Source organism: Ptychodera flava, chromosome 6, assembly GCF_041260155.1.
Source record: "Ptychodera flava strain L36383 chromosome 6, AS_Pfla_20210202, whole genome shotgun sequence".
NCBI classification, from domain to species: domain Eukaryota; kingdom Metazoa; phylum Hemichordata; class Enteropneusta; family Ptychoderidae; genus Ptychodera; species Ptychodera flava.
The window spans coordinates 12207905-12231422 of NC_091933.1; the positions used below are offsets into that span (position 1 = coordinate 12207905).

The 23518-nt window shown below is 40.1% G+C and overlaps 1 protein-coding gene across 1 annotated transcript in view; it reads left to right on the forward strand.

The window, feature by feature from the left end:
- Window positions 1-12745: 12745 nt before the first annotated feature.
- LOC139134852 (sodium- and chloride-dependent GABA transporter 1-like) overlaps window positions 12746-23518 on the forward strand; it is a 49604-nt gene continuing 38831 nt past the window's right edge. Inside the window, exon 1 of the mRNA XM_070701917.1 lies at window positions 12746-14886. Coding sequence (XP_070558018.1) covers window positions 14610-14886 — 277 coding nt within the window. The 5' untranslated portion in view covers window positions 12746-14609. The remainder of the gene's footprint in view (window positions 14887-23518) is intronic.

The window sequence follows — 23518 nt, forward strand, 5'->3', positions numbered from 1 at the left end:
CTTTCCAAACGTTCAAAATAAAAAGCACAAACATATCTGTAAGTCTGATGACCAATTTAATAAATTTTTGGCTTCAACAAATTTCATAGACACAGTGAAAAGTGATTTAGTCAAAGATTAGTTTTAAAAGAGTTCATTTAACTCTGGCCAAGTCTTGTCTTTCATGTCCTATTTTGTTTTGAAATTTGACATTGAAGACTTCTTTACGTAAGTCATGATTATTCTTGCCAAATTTCTCTTGGGCCTTGGCTGACATGCACACTGAAATGAAACAGAAAGAAGAGAATGAACTTAGCAACATTTATTAAGACGACAACTTTACAATAAAGTTTCAGAACATGTGTGTAATTTGTTACATACACATAGAGGAATTTTTTACATACATCTTTGCGAGTGCAAAATTAATACATTGAAAGTGTAACATATATGTCTAGAAATGTATTGGGCTTGTGTACGTTGTATTGACTTGACTAGTTGCCACAGCCAATATTCTGATTAATTTATGTACATCTTTACAAAGTGAGGGCGTCACAATTCATAATTTGAATCAATACAAGAAAGTATGTTAATACATTAGGCAAACAAGTTATTGAACTCATTAATAATTACAGCTGCTGTCCCTTGAAAATTAAGACGCATCACATTTTTAAATATTTTTTCTGTCTTTCAATACAAGGCTTCTTACCTGGCAATATCATATTAACAATGGATTTTAAAAGTAACCATGTACAAAAGAAGTAAAAAATGCAAGTAAGACCGGGTGGTACAAACAATCATAAGTTTACATAGCCATGTTCATCCTACGATCTACCGGTAGTTTGGTTTTCTTTTAATATTTTCATTTCGCCTATTTTTTTTATAGCAGTGTTTTTGCACTGAGTGAGACCATGGACGCAAACTTAGCTTAGGCGTTGTTCAAGCCCAGCTTTGTTTTGCGTTAATGGCCACACTGTACACCTCCCTCCGCCCTGTCCAGGTATACAGATACGTACTTTCTTTTCACCCCTAAAGCTCAGGTTAAAAATGTCGGGCCATATACAAAACCAAGCTTCCCAGGAAAACATCAATGTGCAGAGAAAAGCCTCTCTATAAGGCATACTAATTTCGTAATTGCCCTTTATAAATATGCATTTCAAATACTTACCGGATGAATGGAAAATTATCGTCCACGACGACTTGCTATCTCGGTCACTGCATCCAACACTGTCGCGGGGAAATACACTTTACCTTCATGCCAACTGAAACATTACCACTTAGACCTAACTCACTTGCTGTTTTGACTTAAAATGTGTCATCACTGGGGAAGAAATGACCGAGAAATCAGCCATAATTCGTAAGATTCAGCTGGTCTGAACAGCCATTACTTCAACAAATCTGCGCAATCTCATTTGAGAGATGCAATGTGATCGTGTGGGAACACAAAGCATTGGTCAAATTCGAAAGGTCAAGGGTCGTGATCGTCGCAAAATTTGACATTTCAAGTACGCGTAAACTGTTCTTTTAGATTTTTCTAATAAGCAAAAATTGACTTTATATGAATAGATCAGTTAAAATACGGACGTCCAACACACTAAGTGAACCTGTTGCAATTCTGATCAGCCTCGTTAAATCCAAGCATACTCATTTACGGGACCCTTACGTTCATACCCTGTTGCGTCCCGTCCACTCTTCCAACACAACTCTTTCCAAAGTCACGACATCATACATCGTCAGAACCGTTAGTCCATCCGGCTCGACTTTTGAACGGTTTGGGGATGAACAGTACCTGTACTGCGTTTCCATTAAGTTTTATGTAAGTTGTAATCGCGAAAGTTTTACAATGGCAGATGCAGAACCGTCGCAAGTGTGTTCGTCGTTGTGTGATGATCTGACGTACATGTACATGACTGCACATCATAGCCAGTTGCTGACGGACGTACGCGAAAACGTGGACCGTATGAGAAAAATTTAATGACAGATCCAACCATATTACGTCTGGAAATGTGAGTACCTTTCAATAGAATGCAGGTTCCGCTCATATGGAATATTTAGCGGTGAACATGTGTTTATTATTGCACATTTTGAAAATAAAAATAAACGATGTTTAAAATTTTATCTGTGCTGATTTAATTTAGACTTTTAGAGGCTGCTCACAGACGTTTGCAGCCATCTACATGACTTCCCTCTTGTCATATTCATTGGTTTATACTGAAATCCCTGGTCTCGTTTTTTTGAATGGAGATGAATGAAACCAATGCTAATTATATTTAAGGGATAGGCTGTAACTTCATAATTTTGGCAGAAATTGTGTTCTTCGTACATCGACTACAGGTTTTTCTCCTTTTTCAAAGTCATGTTAGCCAGTATTGCTAATGTTTTCTATTTTCTAAAACACGTTCAAATATCCAGTCTTCACAACCTGTATTATGTACAGTCAGCATTGTTATTGTTGGTAAACACATTTTGGTCTGGACTAAACTTCAATTGAACACAATAACAGTGAACTTTTATAATATACATGCACACAAAGTGTATGTTGGTTGTATTGATAATATCAACGAGCTAATTCAACTTAAATTTGTGAACCAATGAAGTAAGTGCAGTTGATACATAACAAAATATTAACCAAATCAAAAAATTACAGCTTTATACTGTCACTTTAAAATGGCAAACCGTTGCTTCTGTAGCCACTAAATATTTAAGTCTATGAACAATTTAACTGGTAAATGTGACCCATGTGGCATTTCTATAGTGCAAACATGAGTAATTTCACCTGAAAAACTTAACCCAAGTAAAATCAACTCTACACATGAGTGCCGCCTAATTTATATAAATTAAATAGACAATAGGGATGTGAAAACATGAGAATTGACAACAAGTCAGTCCTTGGAGTTTATTAATGCATGTCTAAATTTTTACCGCCACATGTGTAAGCTACCATTCAATCCATTGACAATCTTCCCTTCTATCATGAATTCAATAGGACTGCTAATGAATGGTTACTTCACATGGCTGAGTCTGATTTCACATTCATAGCCAGTGATGAATGTTCAAATTTTAACATGTCATATTTCCAATACTGGCATGTGGCAGGTTGGACTGCTATGGACTGCCTAGTTTTCCTCAAATAACCATTCAACCTGTTCCACACAGGAATGTGGACTGGCTAATAGGCAGTTCAGAACTAGAATACGTAGTGGACACACAGGAAAAAAATACTGAAAAAAAGGAGGAAAAAATGGCATTAATGGGTCTTTTATAGTTAGCCCATGAAGGACTATTCCAATGGCAGACTGTCATTACAGTGGAGTAACATTGAATATCTTGGGTAGTCATAGAAAGGCAGACACTGGGTTGTGGAAAGTGCATTGAAATCACAACGGTCATGTTATACATTTTTCCCCAACATCTGAAAACATCATACAGATACTCAGTTGAAGTAAAGTTATTTTATTTGTTTATTATTTATTTCAAGAATGCAAGAATGTTGTTTTCACTAAAGCATATATTAAAAGTTATAAGGATTATATATATGTGTACAACTTTGTACCTATGTAATCTTTCTTTTTTGGGGAGGGGGGGGCCACAAAAATTTTGTTGCCGGTGATGGGGGGGGGGGCCACTAAAATTTTTGCAGGTGTTAGGGGGGGGGGCTGTAAAAAATATACGCACCACATATTTTCTCTTCCGCCCCCCCCCCTGCCGTTAATTGTGCTCGTTCCCTAACTTTATTGTGATATGCGCTTGACAAATGGCAATACAGGACGTAATCCTAAAGCTCTCCTTGAAACGGTACCAGGCACAAACAGTAGCACTCAGAGTAGAATAGACACTCAAAAAAGACAAGCCTCCCATTGAAGAGGTCATTACGAGCAATTTGATTGCGGTGTTCTCTATAATATTGCAAAAGTCCCCTTCTTCAAGTTGAGATCGCCAAATCGTCTAAATAAATAATGGTCATGTATCCCTTACAGACAGTAAGTAGCGAAGCAATGGCGTTCCGTATATCATTTGATATTAAGTGGGTAGTGTTACAGACAGAACTGTTCTCCGTACCCATCGTGAAATAATTATGTTAATGCATGATCTCTCTGACGACATTTCCTGTTTGGGAAAGCAAGAGTTGTGTATTCACAGAAACGTTTATGCGAGTAGTCTTTCAAAAACACTGGTATAACGATGCCAGGATATACACGACATGTTTGACATTCATGACAGCGATAGGAGAAGAATGAGAAAGACATTACTCGTCACTATCGTCTTCAGCTTTCTTCACAATCGAGTAAAATAAATGGTACGACGTCAAAAAATCCATAATCAAATGAGTGACAGCCATTTGCCCCTTTTCAATAGTTTCGCTGGTTTTCGATTTGTCAGATTTATAGCCTTTCTCGTCCCATGAAGGGGAAGTTGAGGTAGTGACTTACCTCGCAATTGTAAGGTATCCAATTTTACGAAGAGAGACCTAAGTATAAGGGTCCTGGAGAAAAGACCGAAATAAAAGGGTTCGAAGACGAACGAAGCGCCCCCATGCGACGTCCTTCATCGTCGCGTTGAGTGATAGCAGTGACATTGATGAAGATGATGTAAGGAATTATTCATCCGTTAATTCAACCTCCATCGATCCATGTGAAGGAGAGTAACAGAGAAATCTGAAAGAAGGGATGAGTTCAAATTCAAAGACAACAAATATCGTCATCTGCAAGCATGTAAAGTCTTTACCCGCACGAAGCGTGTGAAAAAAGTTGTATTTACTTCTTCGCGAGATCGCGGGTTGTCATTATGATTGTACCAGCCAACGTTTTCTTAGCACTTCCGTTATCTGCGCGCTCCAACCAGCTTATCAAAAAAAACCCAGTGGAGACTGAAAGAGTCCGTGTCACATTGATGAAAGAGTTGAAAAGAGGACTGGATCAGTTTTGTCCAGGCTGCCATCGTTGTTGGTGCTTGGAGGTCCTTCTGCCGTGCTTTGGCAGAAGGGTCATTTCAATTTCTGTAAATTTCTGTGTTAGATGACTGGTGTGCAATGTACAAGCGAAACAAACTCGGTGGTGACAACCACTTCTATTCATCATGAGTTTGTTTTGTTCACTGCTACTGTGCTCGGTTTTAGGAGGTCAAAGGTCAAAAGAGTCATTTCTGAACAGTGACCCCCACATTGACAACTCCATGCTTTTCATGGATATACGTAAGGGACATTTACTGACAAATGACTTGAAAAGACCCCCGTTTATCCAGGGTAACGTCGACCTTTCAAAAAAAGAAAAGCAGCAATTATGCACGCCCATTCTTGCTTTTGAATGGAAGGCTTTCGAAGTCCCTGTACACAATGGTGCGTATGTGTGCTGATACTGACGTATCGTCTATACTTGAGGAACTCGTGCGATGAGGTACTTGGCGATCAACAAAGCAGAGTCTGACAAGGAGTTAGACTGGTATGAGGAGGGTTTACTGGCTTGATTTCACCATACAGTAACGTGCCCAGCAGGATCGTGTTGTGTTCTCTTTCGTAAAATTATCCCTCAAGAGAGGGAAATTACAAAGAATCTAATCGTACTGATTTACTAAAATGGTCGTCCACTGGGCACAGATTGAAATATATGTCCATACAATGTTAAGGTCTCATAATTACATCGAGTGATTGTCCGTAATTAATGAACGCTGGTTTTTTAACAGTCCTTGATTGCTCCTTAAGATATACTTTCTATTTCAGGCAAAATACATCTTGTCCGATTAAAATTTGCTGAATCACGTGGTTGCATAGCGTGATCGGTGGCTACTATCACTGATCACTCCTTGAACTCTGCTCATATTGAAGTCCGTTTAGGTCCAAGGTGATTGACCTAGAACTATAACTAATAAGAGTCTGTAGATATTCGATTCATATGAGTAAATAAATATGAATATAAAGAGTACATAATTCTTGCCTTGTAACAGTGCAGCATTTGAGTCTGTCGTAAATAAACTTTTACCTGCTCACTCAACCTCGCGCTCACTCTAAACACATTTCACATTCAACTAATTGCGGTCATATATAGAAGTCCCCGCGCCCGCTTGCCGAGAAATACTTGTTGCATTTCACAGCGACAACCCTAGAGCACTCTCCCTGTGATAGAATCAGTTTCCGCAGAAAGGAAATAATTGACTGACCCGTAAAGCAATCCAGGGCGATAAAGGTTAGTCTGTGAAGAGTAATCAATCGGGAAATACGGAATTAAAAGTCGTTTTCCCCTCGGATTATGTTCACTGAGGTTTCGTCGCCCAAGGACAGAAAAAAAAGCCATGCAGAAAATCGATCATCACCAGTCATTGTATGTGTTTGAAACATGATCATAATCCTACAAGTTCCAGAGTGGTTTCCTGAAGAAAAGGTTAACAGTTCTTTAAAAAAACACAGTCAAGCAATTCAGTGCATTTCAATGAGTTTTCAGCGACTAATAAGATTGGTAAACCCTGCTTTCAGCAACTTTTGACACTATATCAAATTGAATAAAGGCCTCGATCTTTTTATGACAACAACTCCAAGGGCCGCATGCAGTGGACGTCCCCGACACCTATTGCCTCAGGTCTGAAATGTTAAAGCATGGAAGAAACTCTATGATGACGCGTGTTGACAGATGTGTGTACAACGTTCGCTTTTCCAATTGAATGCACCATTTTCCTCGCTGCGAATAGGTCTAAGGGGTGAAATAAACAACCAGACGGAGTACGTGCAATCATGGATGCTAATTTCGTAGGTGATGCTCTGTAAAACGACTTGTTTTCCTGGAGATGAATTTCTATGATGCCTTCATTTTGCTTGACATCGTTCTCCGTATTTGTCATGTGGTATCTCATGCAGTACATTCTCCTGGTTTTAAAAGTTCTGAAGATAATCTTGCAGTAATTCCTTTTCTGTGTGGTTATTTACCATTGCCTAGTGCAATATTGACAATTTATCAGACAGGAATTTTACGGTTTCACTCGATTTCTGAGCACATCTTTGCAATGGCATTGGCTCGGACACGCGCCACTGATCTCAGGTTCAAGTCTTATAGAAGTTTAAAAAACAAGATCCCTGCAATCGGCCGCAAACGCTATCAAACTACAGTAAGTCACCTTTCAGTTCAGTGAACTACTTGGGCGCTTTAATCCTACGAATAAATCTTACCTTCCCTATGGGAATATAAATTGTCTCGATGTAAAATGTTGTATTCTAGCAGGATCAATATAACCTTTTATATGTCGGACACTGTTTCTTCCAACGTAGCGTGGCAGCTGAGTGTACAAAGCCCATTGGTGGCGACCCAACAAGACGACCTCTGACATCAGGAAGCCAGAGGATCGCTACGGTTTGTAAATTGTGCTGTACCAATACGAGTTTTATTAACGCTGACGAATACCAGCTGACGAGGCCTTGAAGCACATTTAAATTTTAAAGGTTCGTTTGTCTCAGTTCAAGGGCCATGATTTAAAGACGGTCGGCCACGGTTGGCTACAGTTTGTATTGGAATCAACGAAAGTTACGGAAGGTTTAATGTTAAAGGTTAGGATTAGACGCTCGTGAAATGTTCACTTTAATTTTTACCGCATGCTGCCTTATAAGGCAGCCGTCGTTAATTTTACGGCCTTGGGGGTCGGAGGAATTTCATCGGAAACCCCGAAATTTCGAGTAACCCCCCCCCCCTCTGCCAACCATGATGGATTTGAGTAACCCCCTAACTCAGAAATTTTGACTGAACCCCCCCCCCCCCAACTTAGAAAAGTGAAATACCAATATTTGTAAAATACAAAATACATGTACAGCAATAGTAAAGACCATACCCTGCCAGATTATCATCGGTTATCTCATGACAGTTGAAAGGTGAAACCAACAAATGAAATTCAAAGTCACAACAAAATACAGATATAAAAGCTCACGCTATAACCAGTATCCAACCATATAGTATTGTTTAATTTGGATGGGTTTCATGACAAGGTTTTCACTAGGATATCTGACCGGGCAAAATTTGAAAGTACAGGGGGAGAACACGCGAGAGGCTGAGGGGAAAAGTGTCAGAGGGGGCTGTCCCCTATCTTGCATGGAAAATTTTGATAAATTGATGTGTGCAATGGTGCAGTCTGGTGCAATCTTAGAGGTGTTTTCACTTTGTCTTTTACTCCTGTGAAACTGTTAGAAAAACATCCGAAGGGGAGAGCGCGAGAGGGGGTGTCCCCCCTCTCGCATCGAAAATTTTGAGAAATTGATGTGCAATGGTGCAATCTGAGAGGTTTTTCAATTTATTTCGCACAGATTATTGAGTAACTCCTTTCTTCCTCTCCACGTTTTCAGAAACCCCCCTTGAAGTTTTCAATTTTTGAATGACCCACCTCACATTCCTCCGACCCCCAGACCGTAAATAATGGCGGCTCCCTAAAGATAATCTGATCACTAACGTTAGTCGGCTTATCGTCAATGGTCAAAACAAAATGTGTTTCTTGTGTTTTCATTGCGTTGGTTTACCGTGGCCATTAGATATATTTGAAAACAATCTCGGCATTGGATTACAAGTTAATTTTACTGAACTCCTGTAAACCAGTCTCGCAAAAGTCGTTACATCTTCATTCTCTCTCTCTCTCTCTCTCTCTCTCTCTCTCTCTCTCTCTCTCTCTCTCTCTCTCTCTCCCCGAGGAAAAATCACGGTTTACAACCACAGCGTATCTTATAATTAAGTTTACAAATCAGATGTACTCCCGATACGCTTTACCTTGTGTGTTCATTCGTCGCTGGAACTGTGACGTAAACATAGACACAGCCCTTTAATCTTTCTCTTGAGGAAAATGATGAAAGGCTCCAGAATTCATCTCTTGATGTAGCTGCAATGCGATTGAAAGAAATTTTGCACATTGCACCTTACCGCTTGGTTATTATCATCTCAACGCATATTAATACATCTGACCACGTAGTGATATTGGGCAACCACAAAATTTCTTCACTTAAATGACTTCAAACCGGAAATATCTCGACCTCAACTCTCACCCGCATGAGTTCATCCGATTTCTCAGTTATATTCTCCTTTGTGACTGCCACGGTGTGAACACTGTGTGCGAGTGTCCTGTCGCAGTTTTATTTCACCGCCCTTTCACAGGTAACTGAATGATGGCATAGCTGTGGCTGCGGACCGCTGACAGATGTTCGGATGGCTCACAATAGCCAGGATACATCACTTTGTTCCGATGTCTTGCTACTTTATTTAACAGCTTGCTCTCGTGAGCACTCAAGTGCACCACTGGGACCCGCAGTGAAAGGGGACAGATTCAGTCAGCCGGGAACAAACACAGGAATTCTGCCAGCCTTTTTTTAACACCATATTTTCTATACTGATGTGGCGCGATGCGTATCCTCCCGAGACGTCTCAGAATCGCTAATGCCTTTGATGTCATATTCCGGCGAGTCCTAGATACTCTACATGACAGAGTGACTGTGACAACCGAGCAAGGAGGGCAGTTAGTATATAAGTAGATGTGTGTTTGCGCGCTTGCTTTCTTGCTTGTGTGTGACAGTGTGTGTGTGAGAGAGAGAGAGAGAGAGAGAGAGAGAGAGAGAGAGAGAGAGAGAGAGAGAGAGAGAGAGAGAGAGAGAGAGAGAGAGAGAGAGAGAGAGAGAGAGACTGACTTTTCATGCCGACTTTTGCCAGTTTGAAAGATTACAGTAATTGAAAGAATGCAGTAAAGTGTACGAGGATCCAACGGTTACTTGTCCATGTATTCCTCGTAGAGTTAAATGAGCTGTATTATTGTTATGGACGCTGAACTCAAACCAGAGCGCCTCGAGAGATCAGTGACAGGGGAGGTGTTGGGTCAGCAAAGGTGACAGCTTTGCTGCCCATTCAGGACATATGGCGGGGCTTACTTGGTAACGCCAGGCCAGGTGCTCAATGAAGTCCCCTTTACCTCGTTTCTCCATGACGTCCGTTACTGCCAATACACATGATATGCCTCCACGCTTCCTTGTAGAATGTGATCTCAAAACCAGACTCTGTTTGGTTACCCAGGCGATTGTAGGCATGCCTCGTGTTCTGTAAATAGAACGAACCGAGCCAAAGGTGTCTCCTTAGAAGACGTGGAGGTTATACTCACCGTCGCATCTTCCAATGGGATGGGTGATTCCGACACATCTCAAGAAAGAAAGAGATGGGTTTGCAGGTGTAGACAATATAGTGCATTAGCAACCGACGGATAACTAATAACAAATTAGAGACTTGCGAAACAGTCAATTTTTGAGCGAAGGTATGCTATCCGCATTCCGATCAGGTTCACTTTGATGAATCCATTATTTGCTTTTATATACATACATACATATATATATATATATATATATATATATATAATATATATATATATATATATATATATATATATATATATATATATATATATATATATATATATATTATATATATATATACTCTCTATATCCGTACTCTCTGTGCCCAAGTTCAGAGGTTGCCATAAAGCCATTATGGTGATAACCGGGAGGGCCATTGTATACATTTTGTGTATATATATATATATCTATATATATATATATATATATATATATATATATATAATATATATATATATATTATACTACACACACACACACATATATATATATATATATACATATATAATATATATATAATGATAACAAGTAGAACACAAGACTTAGGCGTTACTCAGAGTTTCACGCTACATGTGCTCTCTGTAGCGATCATCAGACGAATGGTTCAACTTATCTTATCTTCGAATGTGTCCGTATATTATATATATATCTATATATATATATATATATATATATATATATATATATATATATATATATATATATATATATATATATATATATATATATAACTTGATTGGATATATTTCTAAAAAATACGTTTCATGAAAGTAATCCACTGCTGCAGATTTCAGAAGACAAATCATGCCACGTACAAATTTTAAAGTCTGAAAGGTGCTGAGATCACAGTTCCTCGTGGGCTATTCAGCTCTGGAACTATTCGCCCCATAGACGAGTGTACATAAGGGCTGTTTCTCGCTTATGTACACTCGTCTATGGGGCGAATAGTTCCAGAGCTGAATAGCCCACGAGGGACTGTGCTGAGATTTTACTTGATGCCGTTCACATTGACCTACAAAGTACTCATGTATGTTGACATGATGATATAATTGGTCAAGAACATGTAATTGACCGTTGGCAACGTTCTCTTCGATTTTTGGTTGAAGTTGAGTTTGGCTTGCGGTGTTTTCAGTGGTAAGTGATGACGTTGACGTACATTAATCTCGGATCTGGAGCCGAACGTCGAGCAGAATCATTGTAGGGCTGTATGAGTGTGTGACTTCGAATTCGGAACTCCTTAGAACTTGATTGAAAAAGATAGGCCGGGAAGTGATGGCTCATTAAAGGACCTGCAATTACGGCCACTCGTTTGCTGATAAACAACAGATCTGCGAAAAGACATATCGGCAGGTTGATCCGTGTAATGGACCGTTTGGCGTATTGACTTATAGGTTTGTTTTCCCCATAGGCCTCAGCTCAAAGCGTAGCATTTCATAGACCGCCACTCGGGTATTGATATGAATCGGGAAGCAAACGTCGACTGTAAGTGTCTAAATACAGACTACATTGATAACAAGGCCAGTATGTCCTATGCTTAATGGAAAGTGAGTTTTCTGACTGTTATAAAGAATGCGTTATATGGACGAAGTCGATATCTACTGGCATAATATAATTTTTTGTATTGTTTCGGATATAATTTATGTGAGGTAATCCTTGAAAATGGCCGCGAAAAAGGATATCTGCAGTCCAACATACAGACAGGTCATATATACTTTCTATCGTCTCCTGGAATATTTACTAATGATCAATCGATTGCTTTCTCGAACTGCAAACCCAGTGTATTGCGTTGCATCCAACACCTATATCATGCAATTGAAAGATTACACTCGCTTTCAAAACTATTCTTAGCCCAGCATCGACTTTGGAGCGCTTATTTTATGACACAGAAAGAGCACCAAAATTGGGGACTTAAATTTATGTCTTTGTAGCACTGTATGCCAGTCCTATATGTCGTTATCGGTCTCAAAACTCGGTAATGTCAGTTAAAATTTCTCAAGAGACGATAAATTAAGTTCGAAAGAGGACCGGCGAAGAGTCGTGATTACGATTGCTTTGTCGATGAGGGCGCCTGAAATTCCCGGAAAAATTGAGGTAGAGGGGTATCGTGACACGGTGACATTCTGGCAAAAAAACCCGGACCTGACAACAACTGTGACACTAATTCAAGTGTACATCACATATCCGCCACTGACAAATGATCAACCTAACTGCATCAATGGGCGGCAATTTGTCACTTCAAAAATCGTCGTCTGTCTACTTTTCCATTGACATCGATTGATCCCAATTTCCTTGCTCAGCTGTTCTTGTACGCTAATGCGAACCTGCAGAACTTTGGAGTAAATTAAACTGGCGGGAGGGATATATATATATATATATATATATATATATATATATATATATATATATATATATATATATATATATATATATATATATATATATATATATTTTATATATATATATATATATGATGTATACGATTACATATATGTATGTATAAATACATATGTATATATGTGTATATATGCATATATATATATATATATATATTAATATATATATATATATATATATATCTGGTTGAAACATTGCAAAATATTTGCTATAAATACAGCTTTTATATGTGAAATAGATCAGGTAACCTCTCCTCGTGGGAAAAAATGAGAATGGATGGTTGGTTATTGAACAGAGATTATCCATTGTTGATTACCAGTGGATGATCGAAGGCTATGTATTGATTCCGCCCAGAGTAGGCTTAGATATCTCAGACTCGTACGACAGGGAACGGTAGGTATCTCGTAAAACTCAATTACATAGATTCGACATTCACATAATAAATCTTGATTTATTTGCGAAAAGTTCACACGTTATAGCTGTCCGGGTTTTTTTCTCATGAATAACACAATAATTGCGTGTATTATAGAAAGCTATTAACAGGGCCTCTGGAAAAGCGAAATTGAAACCGGTGCGGTGAACGAACTTGTCCCCTCGATCGGCGACATTCTCTTGGCATCCACTGCTTGTCGCCATCAATTTGTGCGCCGTTTACCGCGATAACAAAGTGTGTATTATTGGAGCAACGGAGTCGAATCAAAACCATCTGTGTCGGTGGGTTGGGTGGGGTAGCTATTAAAAGCCAGGCCTTGGCTGGCCGTGGACGTGGGGAGTATGGGCGTAACCGACTTGACTTTTTACTGCTCTGTGACCTACGCGAAAATCAGGCCTTGTGGTATACACTTACCCTATTACCGATCACTTTTATGAGAAACTCTGGGAGAGTATAAATAATGAGGAAGGGGAGGTGGGTAAATAAAAATAACAAGATTATCGAAACTTAATTATTATTATGGTCCCATGAGAATACATACATCCCATGAATCTGAACTGCGATTCACATAAGTTTCCATTACACCTAGAGAAACGGCAAAAAAGTTCATGGAGTTTCGCTGTATGACGTTCACACTTGAAACTGTTGTAGTCATATGCAGTCGTTACCTAGACAGACCGCACTGAAAGCAATGGAACAGTGGCTCATTCATGTGACTTATAATAGAAGTATAAACGAGCAGCTTCCATCATCATCATCATCATCATCATCATCATCGTCATCATCATCATCATCATCATCATCATCATTATCATCGTCATCGTCATCATCATCATTATCATCACCATCATCATCATCTCCATCATAATCAACATCAGTAGCAATAACAAAAGTGTCAGCAGCATTGTTATCATTAGCATGGTCATGATCATCAGCAACATCATCCTCGTCGTGCCTCGTCGCGCGTCGTCGTTGTCGTTGACGTCGTCGCCGCCGATCTTCTACTTCATTATGTAAATAAAGCTCTCAGAGTATTCAACAACTGGAGGTGAGCTTCCATAGAGTCCTATGGACACGTTATCTGAAATCTCGTCCCTGAAGGGACGCACCCCCATACACGCTGTACTTGATACCATTCTTACACTAGAACCAGTTTATTCAGTCGACAGGTTGCGGCGAATCAGTGGTGAGCGAGTTGAATCTCTAAAACTATGTGCTCCATGAAGTGATCTGTCACATGGGGTCCCCAGAAATTATATTACCTCAGCTGACTCCAACAGCCACGTTCATCTTCTATTGGTTGTAACAGTTGAATTCCATTGGTTCGCTTCTCCACCCCTGCGTTAAAGTACCCTCGCCCAATTGACTTCTTTCTGGTGGAACGTAAGCAATTCAGCACTCGAGAACTCCATGAACAACATCGGTGGACAGTGTACGCCGACAGTGACGGAGCCAGAACAATCCAGTGACAGTGGTCATTGATAATAAAAGTTGGACCGCTACCTAACTAAATCCGTTCTGCGTGGGCAGCCAACTCTCGTGATTTGCCCTTTTGAAGTCCTCATCGATCGCGGTACACCGCACGGGGTTGGTTGACGGGCCTCCACTCACTGCTCAACAGTCGCTTGTTTTTTCATGCCGTTTGTTGAACCGTAAGGGGATTTGGAAGCTTTGAAGATGAACGCCGAGAAAGCAGAGACCAACTGGAAAGGAGAAAAGACCGAAGACGGCAATGCCATGGAAATGCAGAACTCTGTCGTCCAAATGGATGCTAATAACACTAAAATTTCGTGCGCGTTGGAAGAAAAAACACCAGAGAACGAATCGGATGAGGAGCTCCCAGATCGAGGAAACTGGACCGGTAGATTTGATTTCTTGTTGTCGTGCGTTGGCTTCGCCATTGGCCTTGGAAACGTTTGGAGATTCCCCTACCTCTGCTATAAAAACGGTGGCGGTAAGTATAATCTTAATTCAATGCTTTTTATGGCGATTTGTTGACTCATTCAACCTACAGCTTTATTCCTTTCTCTCATAGGTTGACCTAGATTGCTCATTGTATCTGTTCAGACGCCACGTACCACTTACTCGTTCCAGCAAATGCCATCCCTGGGTCCCTGCGTGCACTCACTACCACAAACGCCCAAGTCTGCAAAGTTAGGGTCAGATGGGACCCGCTGTTCTTGGAAGTAAAGCCAGGGCTATATGACGTTTCACAAAAAGACACCGCTTACACGGGATGACCGAAAATAAGACAAACTGCACGCTCATACACAGTATCAGAATTGGTCTTTGCCGTAGTCTTCTGAACCTAATTGTCATCTAACAATCCCATTAAATGTGAATAGAGGGCACGGAGAGACCGCCTCACACCCATACCCACCATTATCAAAGTAAATGTCCTTTTTTTCTGCGGAAACAAAAGGAAAGAAGTCCGTTTTTCACGGAGCTGCCCCACGCAATAACGTAGCTTACTGCCTCTAGGCTGGACTCTCACAGAATCAGTACGGTTTCCACCCGGCCAGAGATTTTCTTCCATAGCCCAGGGAAACTGACACAATCACTGGCAACCTCGACGACCCAGCTGGATGTGGTAACTCAAAATAATAGTATACGTTTTGAGCGTATCAATTACCAGCGATACGTTGGCCTCTAGGTGTATTAACTGTCTACGCCAAGTAAGCTGTATGTGTCTACTTATTCTCCCGGAAAACTGCAAACTTCGGCCTGCAAATACAGTCGCGCGTTGCTCAAAGTCGGTCCTAAAATCTATAGTACCTGTAGGTTTATTAAGTATTGAATTATTTTTCCATCGAAATGGCAAGTTTTGTGAGTGACGTATTTGTTCGAATCGCCAAGTATCAGCTCGTCAAAACTGGAGAGAAAGAAAAGTAAAGAGCCGAGACAGCTTTCTTGGTCTTGGGGATACATATTGTTTGTTTACTTATCTCAGCCATTATTTTCCATAAATGCCTAAAAACAAAACTGCCAGCGGCCAGAGATCGATTGTTTGCAGCTGTTTAAACCGCGGTGTTGACATCTACGTCACACAGAGTTTAAAGTGATTTGACGTATCAGGTAGTAATTGAAAATTTATTTGAAATAATGCCGGTAAAGCCGAGAATACAAAGTGATTCTTCATTTATGTATTTCAATAAGAAGAACATAGTTTTGCTTTCTTTTCTTCTTAAGTGTCAATCTCGAAGAAATAGGCTTTTCAGAGGGATTTCTTTTGAAACGCATACTGAGAATGGGATACTTCAACGCACGATTAAATTGATTCTGTGCCTTCACATGTAATGTACATATGTAAATTTCACACGCGTTGTTGAATGCTGAAATTTGCAATGTACTCGTGACGCAAAAAAAACGAATGTCATGAAACTTTGTAAATGCTGACAATCGATGGATACAGCACTTGATAAAACCTTCCACAAATTGCACCAATGGTTTGCGGCTACCAGGATTCAGCCGTGGAATAATTGGCATCGTTTTCGCGGACGTCCCTGCCGCCGCGTTCCTCGCTGTGTAGAGAAGAATTAATTGGGTGGAAATTGTTTTCGCCTATTCAGACACTCTTTTGGGGGCAAATATAGAGAAGCAGAGCGGGTTAGAATAAAAAAGTCATCCGTACGGTTCGTTTGCTAATGAAACCCTCGTGAACGCGGAATATTATCACGCAGTAATAGCTTTTAACTCCGAAGCATTTACTACCGTTGATAGTCGTGAGAGACAAGGTCAGACCTGAATGTTGGAGCATTGTTTTTTAACGGGATTTAATCGTACCTCGAAATGATCTTGGGATTGCTTCGATGGTCGAAAATCAGATATACTCGCATTACCGCGGGATTTCTTCACCCATACTTTCTAATCAACTCTCAAGAACTCGCAATCGTAGGTGTAGATTCTTAAAACATTTGCATCGACATGCTGATGCTCAATTCTCGGGTATTGCCTAGAAGATAAGACTAGAAACACTAATGATAGCGTTTTCTCTTCTCCGATGTTCTTGATAAAGCCCATGAAACTACCGGCGAGACAGACATCTATTCGTGTTCGAAAGATGGATACAAGGCTGGCAAACAAAAGTTTGTGAAAAAGCTAGTTTTTCCGGGGTTTCTTTCCTCCGGCATCACTTGAAGATATTTATATTTGCTTTAACTTTTGACATTATTAATTATTTCTGTTTTTTTTTTTCAAATAGTTTTTTTTTTGTCTCACTGCCTGAATCATGGCAAAATTCCGAGCGGTCAGCTCGCTAAGTCAGCCTGTTTGTCTAGAACAAAGTCGAATGTGTGTAAAACTGAGTTTTGTCCGGACTTACAATAAATAGTTAATCTCAACGTCATAGAATATTGTACACACCGCGTTGTTCTCGCAACTTAAGCCTAATACTTTCCTTATACACGTACTACTGTATTGCTGGTGGTGGTGGTGGTAGGCACGACAAGCCCCGGGAGAATTTGTGCTAATGACAGTATTTCACATATAGCAATTGAATGCAGGGGACACGAGAGTGGCTCCCAAGAGAGAGATTTGGACGTAGGCTCACTTTCAACGAACCGGTAGATTATCGTATTGTTGCCTTTAGAGCAGACTTAAAACCTGAACATCGGCTCCGGAGGACAGGGCGCTTGGCTGGCGGACGAATTTTTTTTTGTCTCTCAAGCTAAAGCAAAGAAATGCACTCAGGAGGAATTGTATTAACGATCCGATTTAAGAGACGACTTGACCCCAGCTGTGACTAGACTTAAGGAAAAGATACAAATCGAAGTGCCATCAGTGTTTAACTTCATGTTGACAGGCAAAGCAGAAATCATATTGATGTATCTGCTTCGAAATCGTCTTTTCTGGATGTAGCAAATTCTCAAGGCAGATGCAGTGTGGTTTAATGGAACTCTTGCTTGTTTTTCGTCGAAATTCAAGCCTCTCCCATCAGAAAGTTAATTGGTAGGCAGAAGATATTGTGACTCAGCTGTTTTCGTGTTTGACGTCTTTGAAATCTTTTATGTTGCTATATCGCAAACAAGACGCTCCATGAATTTCCAATGGCCTGGAGTAATCGGCATGCATGGACATACACGGGTCTACGCCTTGCCACGGACATCGCTTTTTTTACTTCTTCCGCGATCTCACTATTAACATACGGTTGGAGGATACATTTGAAGCGTAGATATACCTAACCTTGTCACGGGCCTCGATGTCGATTTCCAACGACATGGGGGTTGTCGGGGTCGCTAATGTCTCCATACGCTGTAAGGAAATGTAAAAAGGTGCCATAAGGCGCGCGTTCGTCTCAGGGTCGCTGGATATACAGTGTTATTACTGATGACGTCCCGTTGTACACATATATGAGTGGTTAGGGATGTGGTGCAGCGCAAATCAATCTGAGCAACTCTGCTAGTTACAGTGTTTGTGCACAGAGGAGGCACAGTGTGGTAAAAATGTGGAATGGTGGGTTGTTTTTCGTGAGAGTGGGGACACGTACACTTTTGTGAACCTTGCCCGAAAATTGTCAGCCAACGTCCTTCACCCACACCCATATATAATGACGTCCGAATGTTTACCCTGTTTTTGGTTTCACTAGCAGAGGTGCATGGGCTCAGCTACATGTAAACTCCTGCGATTGCTATCAGAGTGCCACGGGTATGGTTGTTCATCAACCTACCGGTGAAATGTCTTTTGCACGAAACTGATGAAGCTGCCCGCGCATGGATATTGAAAAAAAAATAACAAACATTCCGAGAACGAGCGTATTTCATAAGAGCTGCAGGAGAAAATGAAAGAGCGCGCGGCAAAGTATTAGCAGGACTCTCGGTACACTAGGCGACTTACCTAAACGTGTCACGTTCGCACTATTGTAATTTAACAGTTTCAAGCGTGTCAACAGAGGCTTTGCGCCAATATTGTTAACGAGAAATTACCATCAAGCCTCTATTCATTAGACTAGTGACATTTTTTTTCTCTTGAGTGCGAAATAATAAAACTCCATTTGAAAAGCTCGCGAACTTCAGGACCTGTGCTCAAGGTTGCTTCTTTCCCCGCGCGAAGCGATCGATTTTCTGATTCGGGGACTAACCATATATTACAGCGATGAACGGGTAGTGTTTTGCTCATTGTACCGTTTTGCCTCTAAAAGCATTCATCTTCAGTGTGGCGCTAAAGAACTGGATCGTTAATCTTTCAGATTGTAGATTGAATGCGGTATACATGCATATGGCAGGAGTTTTATCTGCGGCGAGCCATGAATCAATGTTAGCTCGCTGTCAGGGGGTCACGAGATTTAAACGCTTTACTAGAGAGAGCGGAAGGTGGTTGTCTATTTGCCACACTTGGATCCAGGCACTAAGATATAAAAATCATGCGTTATTGTTGGTTTTTATAGTATTGGAATGTGCATTCTTTTGCAGAGATAATCAAGACATTGATCCGCCCATTCCAGGGAGGTCTGAACGTTTCCGAAGACAGTTAAATGTAAAATGACGAACGGGTTCATAGTAAAAGTAGGTCTTGGCCTCGCACGCGTAAAGACAATTTCCAGTCTTGGCTTGTGATCACGACCAAGGCCCTTAGGCCTTACTGCTGTTTAAGATAAGCGACATGGTATCCAGAAATTTCAGATTTTTGGTAGACATTGAGATCCAACCATCCGTCATCTTATATTTTCCTTTCCACATATACCATTATTTGCGATTAATTTTAAAACTTACTGAAGCGCCCCTAAAAACCGATAATACTTGTTCCTTGCCCATCGTCAAATAAAGGGCTCTCCTTGACGATTCATCAGTTATGACCTCTGCCATTCCAGGAATTGGATTCGAATCCGCACGTTCAGATCCTCGAGCGAGGTGTTAGCGGGATCGATATTCCTCAACCGTCACGTAAACTAAATTTTGTTTTGTTTTTTTGTAAAGAAATTGTGATTTTGAAGGTTATCATATCTGTAATTTTGCCTGTTAGGCTAATAAGGCGATCATACAGGTTAAGTAATTCAAGTGAATATGGAAATGTGAACATCCGTGTCCAGGCGCAAACTGCATTGTTTCCCAAGAAGTATGTGTATCTGATATCTGATGTGTACAATTTCGTCATCAATTTGTTTCTCAGATAAGCAAGTCAAAGCTTTTGTTTAAGTATTTTTGGAGAACAATGCTGGAAAGAGTCGGTAACTTTGAAAAAAAAACAACGTTTAGTACTACAAATCTATTTAAATGGTATAAACAAATCCCCTCAAAATGTTCATTCAACGAAATTCCAGCTTCATCCTACAGCATCAGTGTCACCCATTGCGTGAGAATCTCATCCGCTGTTACTGATCTGAAATACAGACATACGGACGGACAGAGAAACGCCATAGAACTATCACTTTCCGTCCGAGGGAGCTATAACAGCCGATCGCAGGCAAGGTAAACCACACTCTGTGGTCCACTTAATATATTCCCCAGACATTTTACCAGGGGCTCGAAATGACTCTTTCGCGTTAAATATCAGCATGTGAATACTAGAACCTGAAAGGCTTGACCGAAGACCTCTCATCCAACTCATGAATGACTGGTATGGAAATTCGGTGGGGTCTGGAAACACTTGGTAGCCGCGGAAGCAAGCTCGAGATTATACCCCGTTTTTTAACGGCACAACAATGATTTAACTATACGCGCAGATAAATCACTTTCTACACGTTTCAACATGAATCAATTGAGAAAATATCTAGGCACGGAATGAACAACTACACACTTTATTTTTGTTCCCGTTAAGACTGAATTACAATTAATTACTGTAACAGTAAGCAGCAGTTACGGTCACCAATTAATGAAGAGGGCGTTTAATCAAATGCAAACTTAACGACAGTTACAAAAGATCGGAAACTCTGCCTGGAGCTATTATTACTGATTTGACAAGAGGCATTATCTGCTAGTTTTGTTGATTCTGTATCTCCGTTGTCGTGTCTCACACTGCCGTTATTATCATTCTTTCTCAGTAAACAGGCCGATTACCATACATGTAAGCAATGAGACTGCACAAACGTGTTCACGTCGGATGTCACTCGGAATGTCATTCAGTGACGCACAGAATGGAGGGGAAACTCTGTCCGCGCACGGTCAATGCCGTCTTGTATTAAGCTTGTCAAAGTGATTATGCATGCAAATAGTTGTATAAGGCTGCGTTCACAAATAATGGTGAAGGGGCCGCTGGAGAGATCTCAATCGAAATCTTGTTTTTCAGATCCCCTCAATACCCTTAAGAGTTTCAAATTCCCCTTCTCTATCATCAAAATATTTCAAGTCTTGCCCAAAATATCATATAGCCACACATTTATAAGCAACGTACGCGCAGGTAAAGTGAACATGTATTGCTCAGTTCTGCTCGCACATGTTCGACACTGCCTTTTTTGACGAACACATAAATATTCTTTAGTGGTAATAGGAATGTTGTCAGCAGTTTTAGAGCTTTATCACTGAGGCAAGTTCTTAAATTGATAATGTGTCAGTGGACCTTTTGGATTTATCAATCTAAGCCGACTTGAGTTAATCCATATATGATCTGGTCAATGGAACTAAGGAGCACCCAAAATGACGATCATGAGAGAGTACGAAAATTGTGAATTCCTGGCTACACTTTGCCAAACAGTGAAAAACTGAACACGGTGAAACGTTTAGTCACCAGGGAAACCGCCCGCGGGGGACTTGTAGGGTTGGCCATGTCCGTGCGTGCCGAGGCGCCGGCGTCCCATGCGTCCGTCCATCCGTTCACGCTGATATCTCAGAGATACCCAGAGCGATTTCCATTCAAACTTGTTACATGGATTACTCCCTATGTCATACACATGCAATTTGTTTCGTGATTAGATCCAAAATGGAGGCCGTTTTCAGCTATCAAAACAATCTACATGTGTGTTATGTACACATATTGCTGTCAGTTGCATTTCATATAGATCGAAACGTCAATACACCTCAAGACTGCTGAATATTAATACCCAGGCTGTGTGAATAAGTTAAAAGCCTTTCAAAATGATTCAAGAAAAATAACTGCAAAAAATTATGTTGATACACAATACAATATTGAAAAAAAATCAAGTTTAAGATACATACTGATCATTAACATCTTTGTTGCACTCTATGGAAATGTATTGATTGAAAAATGACAAATACAGGTAGCCGTATCGGAATAGAAGTGAATTTTACCATTACGTTCAAGGAGGGGCACTCTTTTTGTGTACCATGGTCAACATTTTTGTGAATAGTGATACATCTTTTGTCCCTTTTGGCCATTGTCCGCCAAGTCTCCAATGTGTTGCTCTTCGGCCTGATCTTGGTGTACAAGTATGTTTCACTGTCATGAGCGTCATATGACCCAAACTCTTCTTCAAGTACATATAGCTCTGTCATTTCCGGTATGCAGTGACAGTGACACTGCCCGTAGGTAGTAGCAGGGCAGTATCTGTATTAACTTTGACAGTTTTGACAATATTGATAATTTTGTTCAGTTTATACAACTGCATTATTGTTCTGTTTTCCACAGCATGTTGAACTGTTCAGTATTATAAGGCTTTGTTGACAAAGTGAATATTGTGTTTTTCAGCATGCTGTACATAGAGAGACAGCAAGAAACTGTAAGCTTATACAATGCATATTGAAAAAATTCTTTGCAGCTTCTGCGCCGTCACAAGGCCTTCTTTTTTATTTTATAAAAATTCAATGTAATTCATACATTTTTAGATTTTTTCGAAAAAAGTCCTAAAATGTGACAAAATGGTTCAAGATTTTTTAAAATTATTGTTAACATTGCAACATTGGAGCCATTAGATGACATAAAGTGTTATTTATTTTCATTGAATTAGGATTACCTAGCAAAACTATGGAATCTGTTAATGTAAAATAATAGAGAATCGAAATATTTTCAGCCCAAGCCTTATACGCAGAGCAAAACTTTCTAGCCCCCTCCTCTACTACCCCCAGACATTTTCATATCACGTCTGAATTCCTCAAGCCTCCCCTAGCAGTATTTGTGAATGTAGCCTAACATGGCGGTTTCAGAACATTCACGGTCCGGGATTACAGTGGATCTCTATCGATAACGACATCATCCTAGTCAACAGCAAAGGAACGTTCTTTTTCACAAACGACTCTCGTATTTTACGATTTCCCACTTGAGCCACTTGATAACCTCGATACGCAGTTTAACACTTTGAAAAGCTTCACTAGCAATTACTGCAGGCGAGTCAAATGTACCATCATCCTCAGAATCGGTTTCAGATACCTTTGATACAGTGCGTATCTGCTCGATCATAATTCCACTGTGTGACACTGATATATCCCTGCGTATTCATGTGTACATATAACATACTAACGTTACCGATAAAAATCGGAGCACAACTGTCATGCATTGGTTATCCATCATCCGTCTTGAGTTCGCACTATCACCGTTAACAGAAGATATATAATTATATATATATATATATATATATATATATATATATATATATATTATACAGACATTATACAGACATATTGACAAAGTTCACAATACATCAACACGATCACGGATACTCTATCCTTGTAAGTGTTTGAATTTGTCATAATTGTCACTTA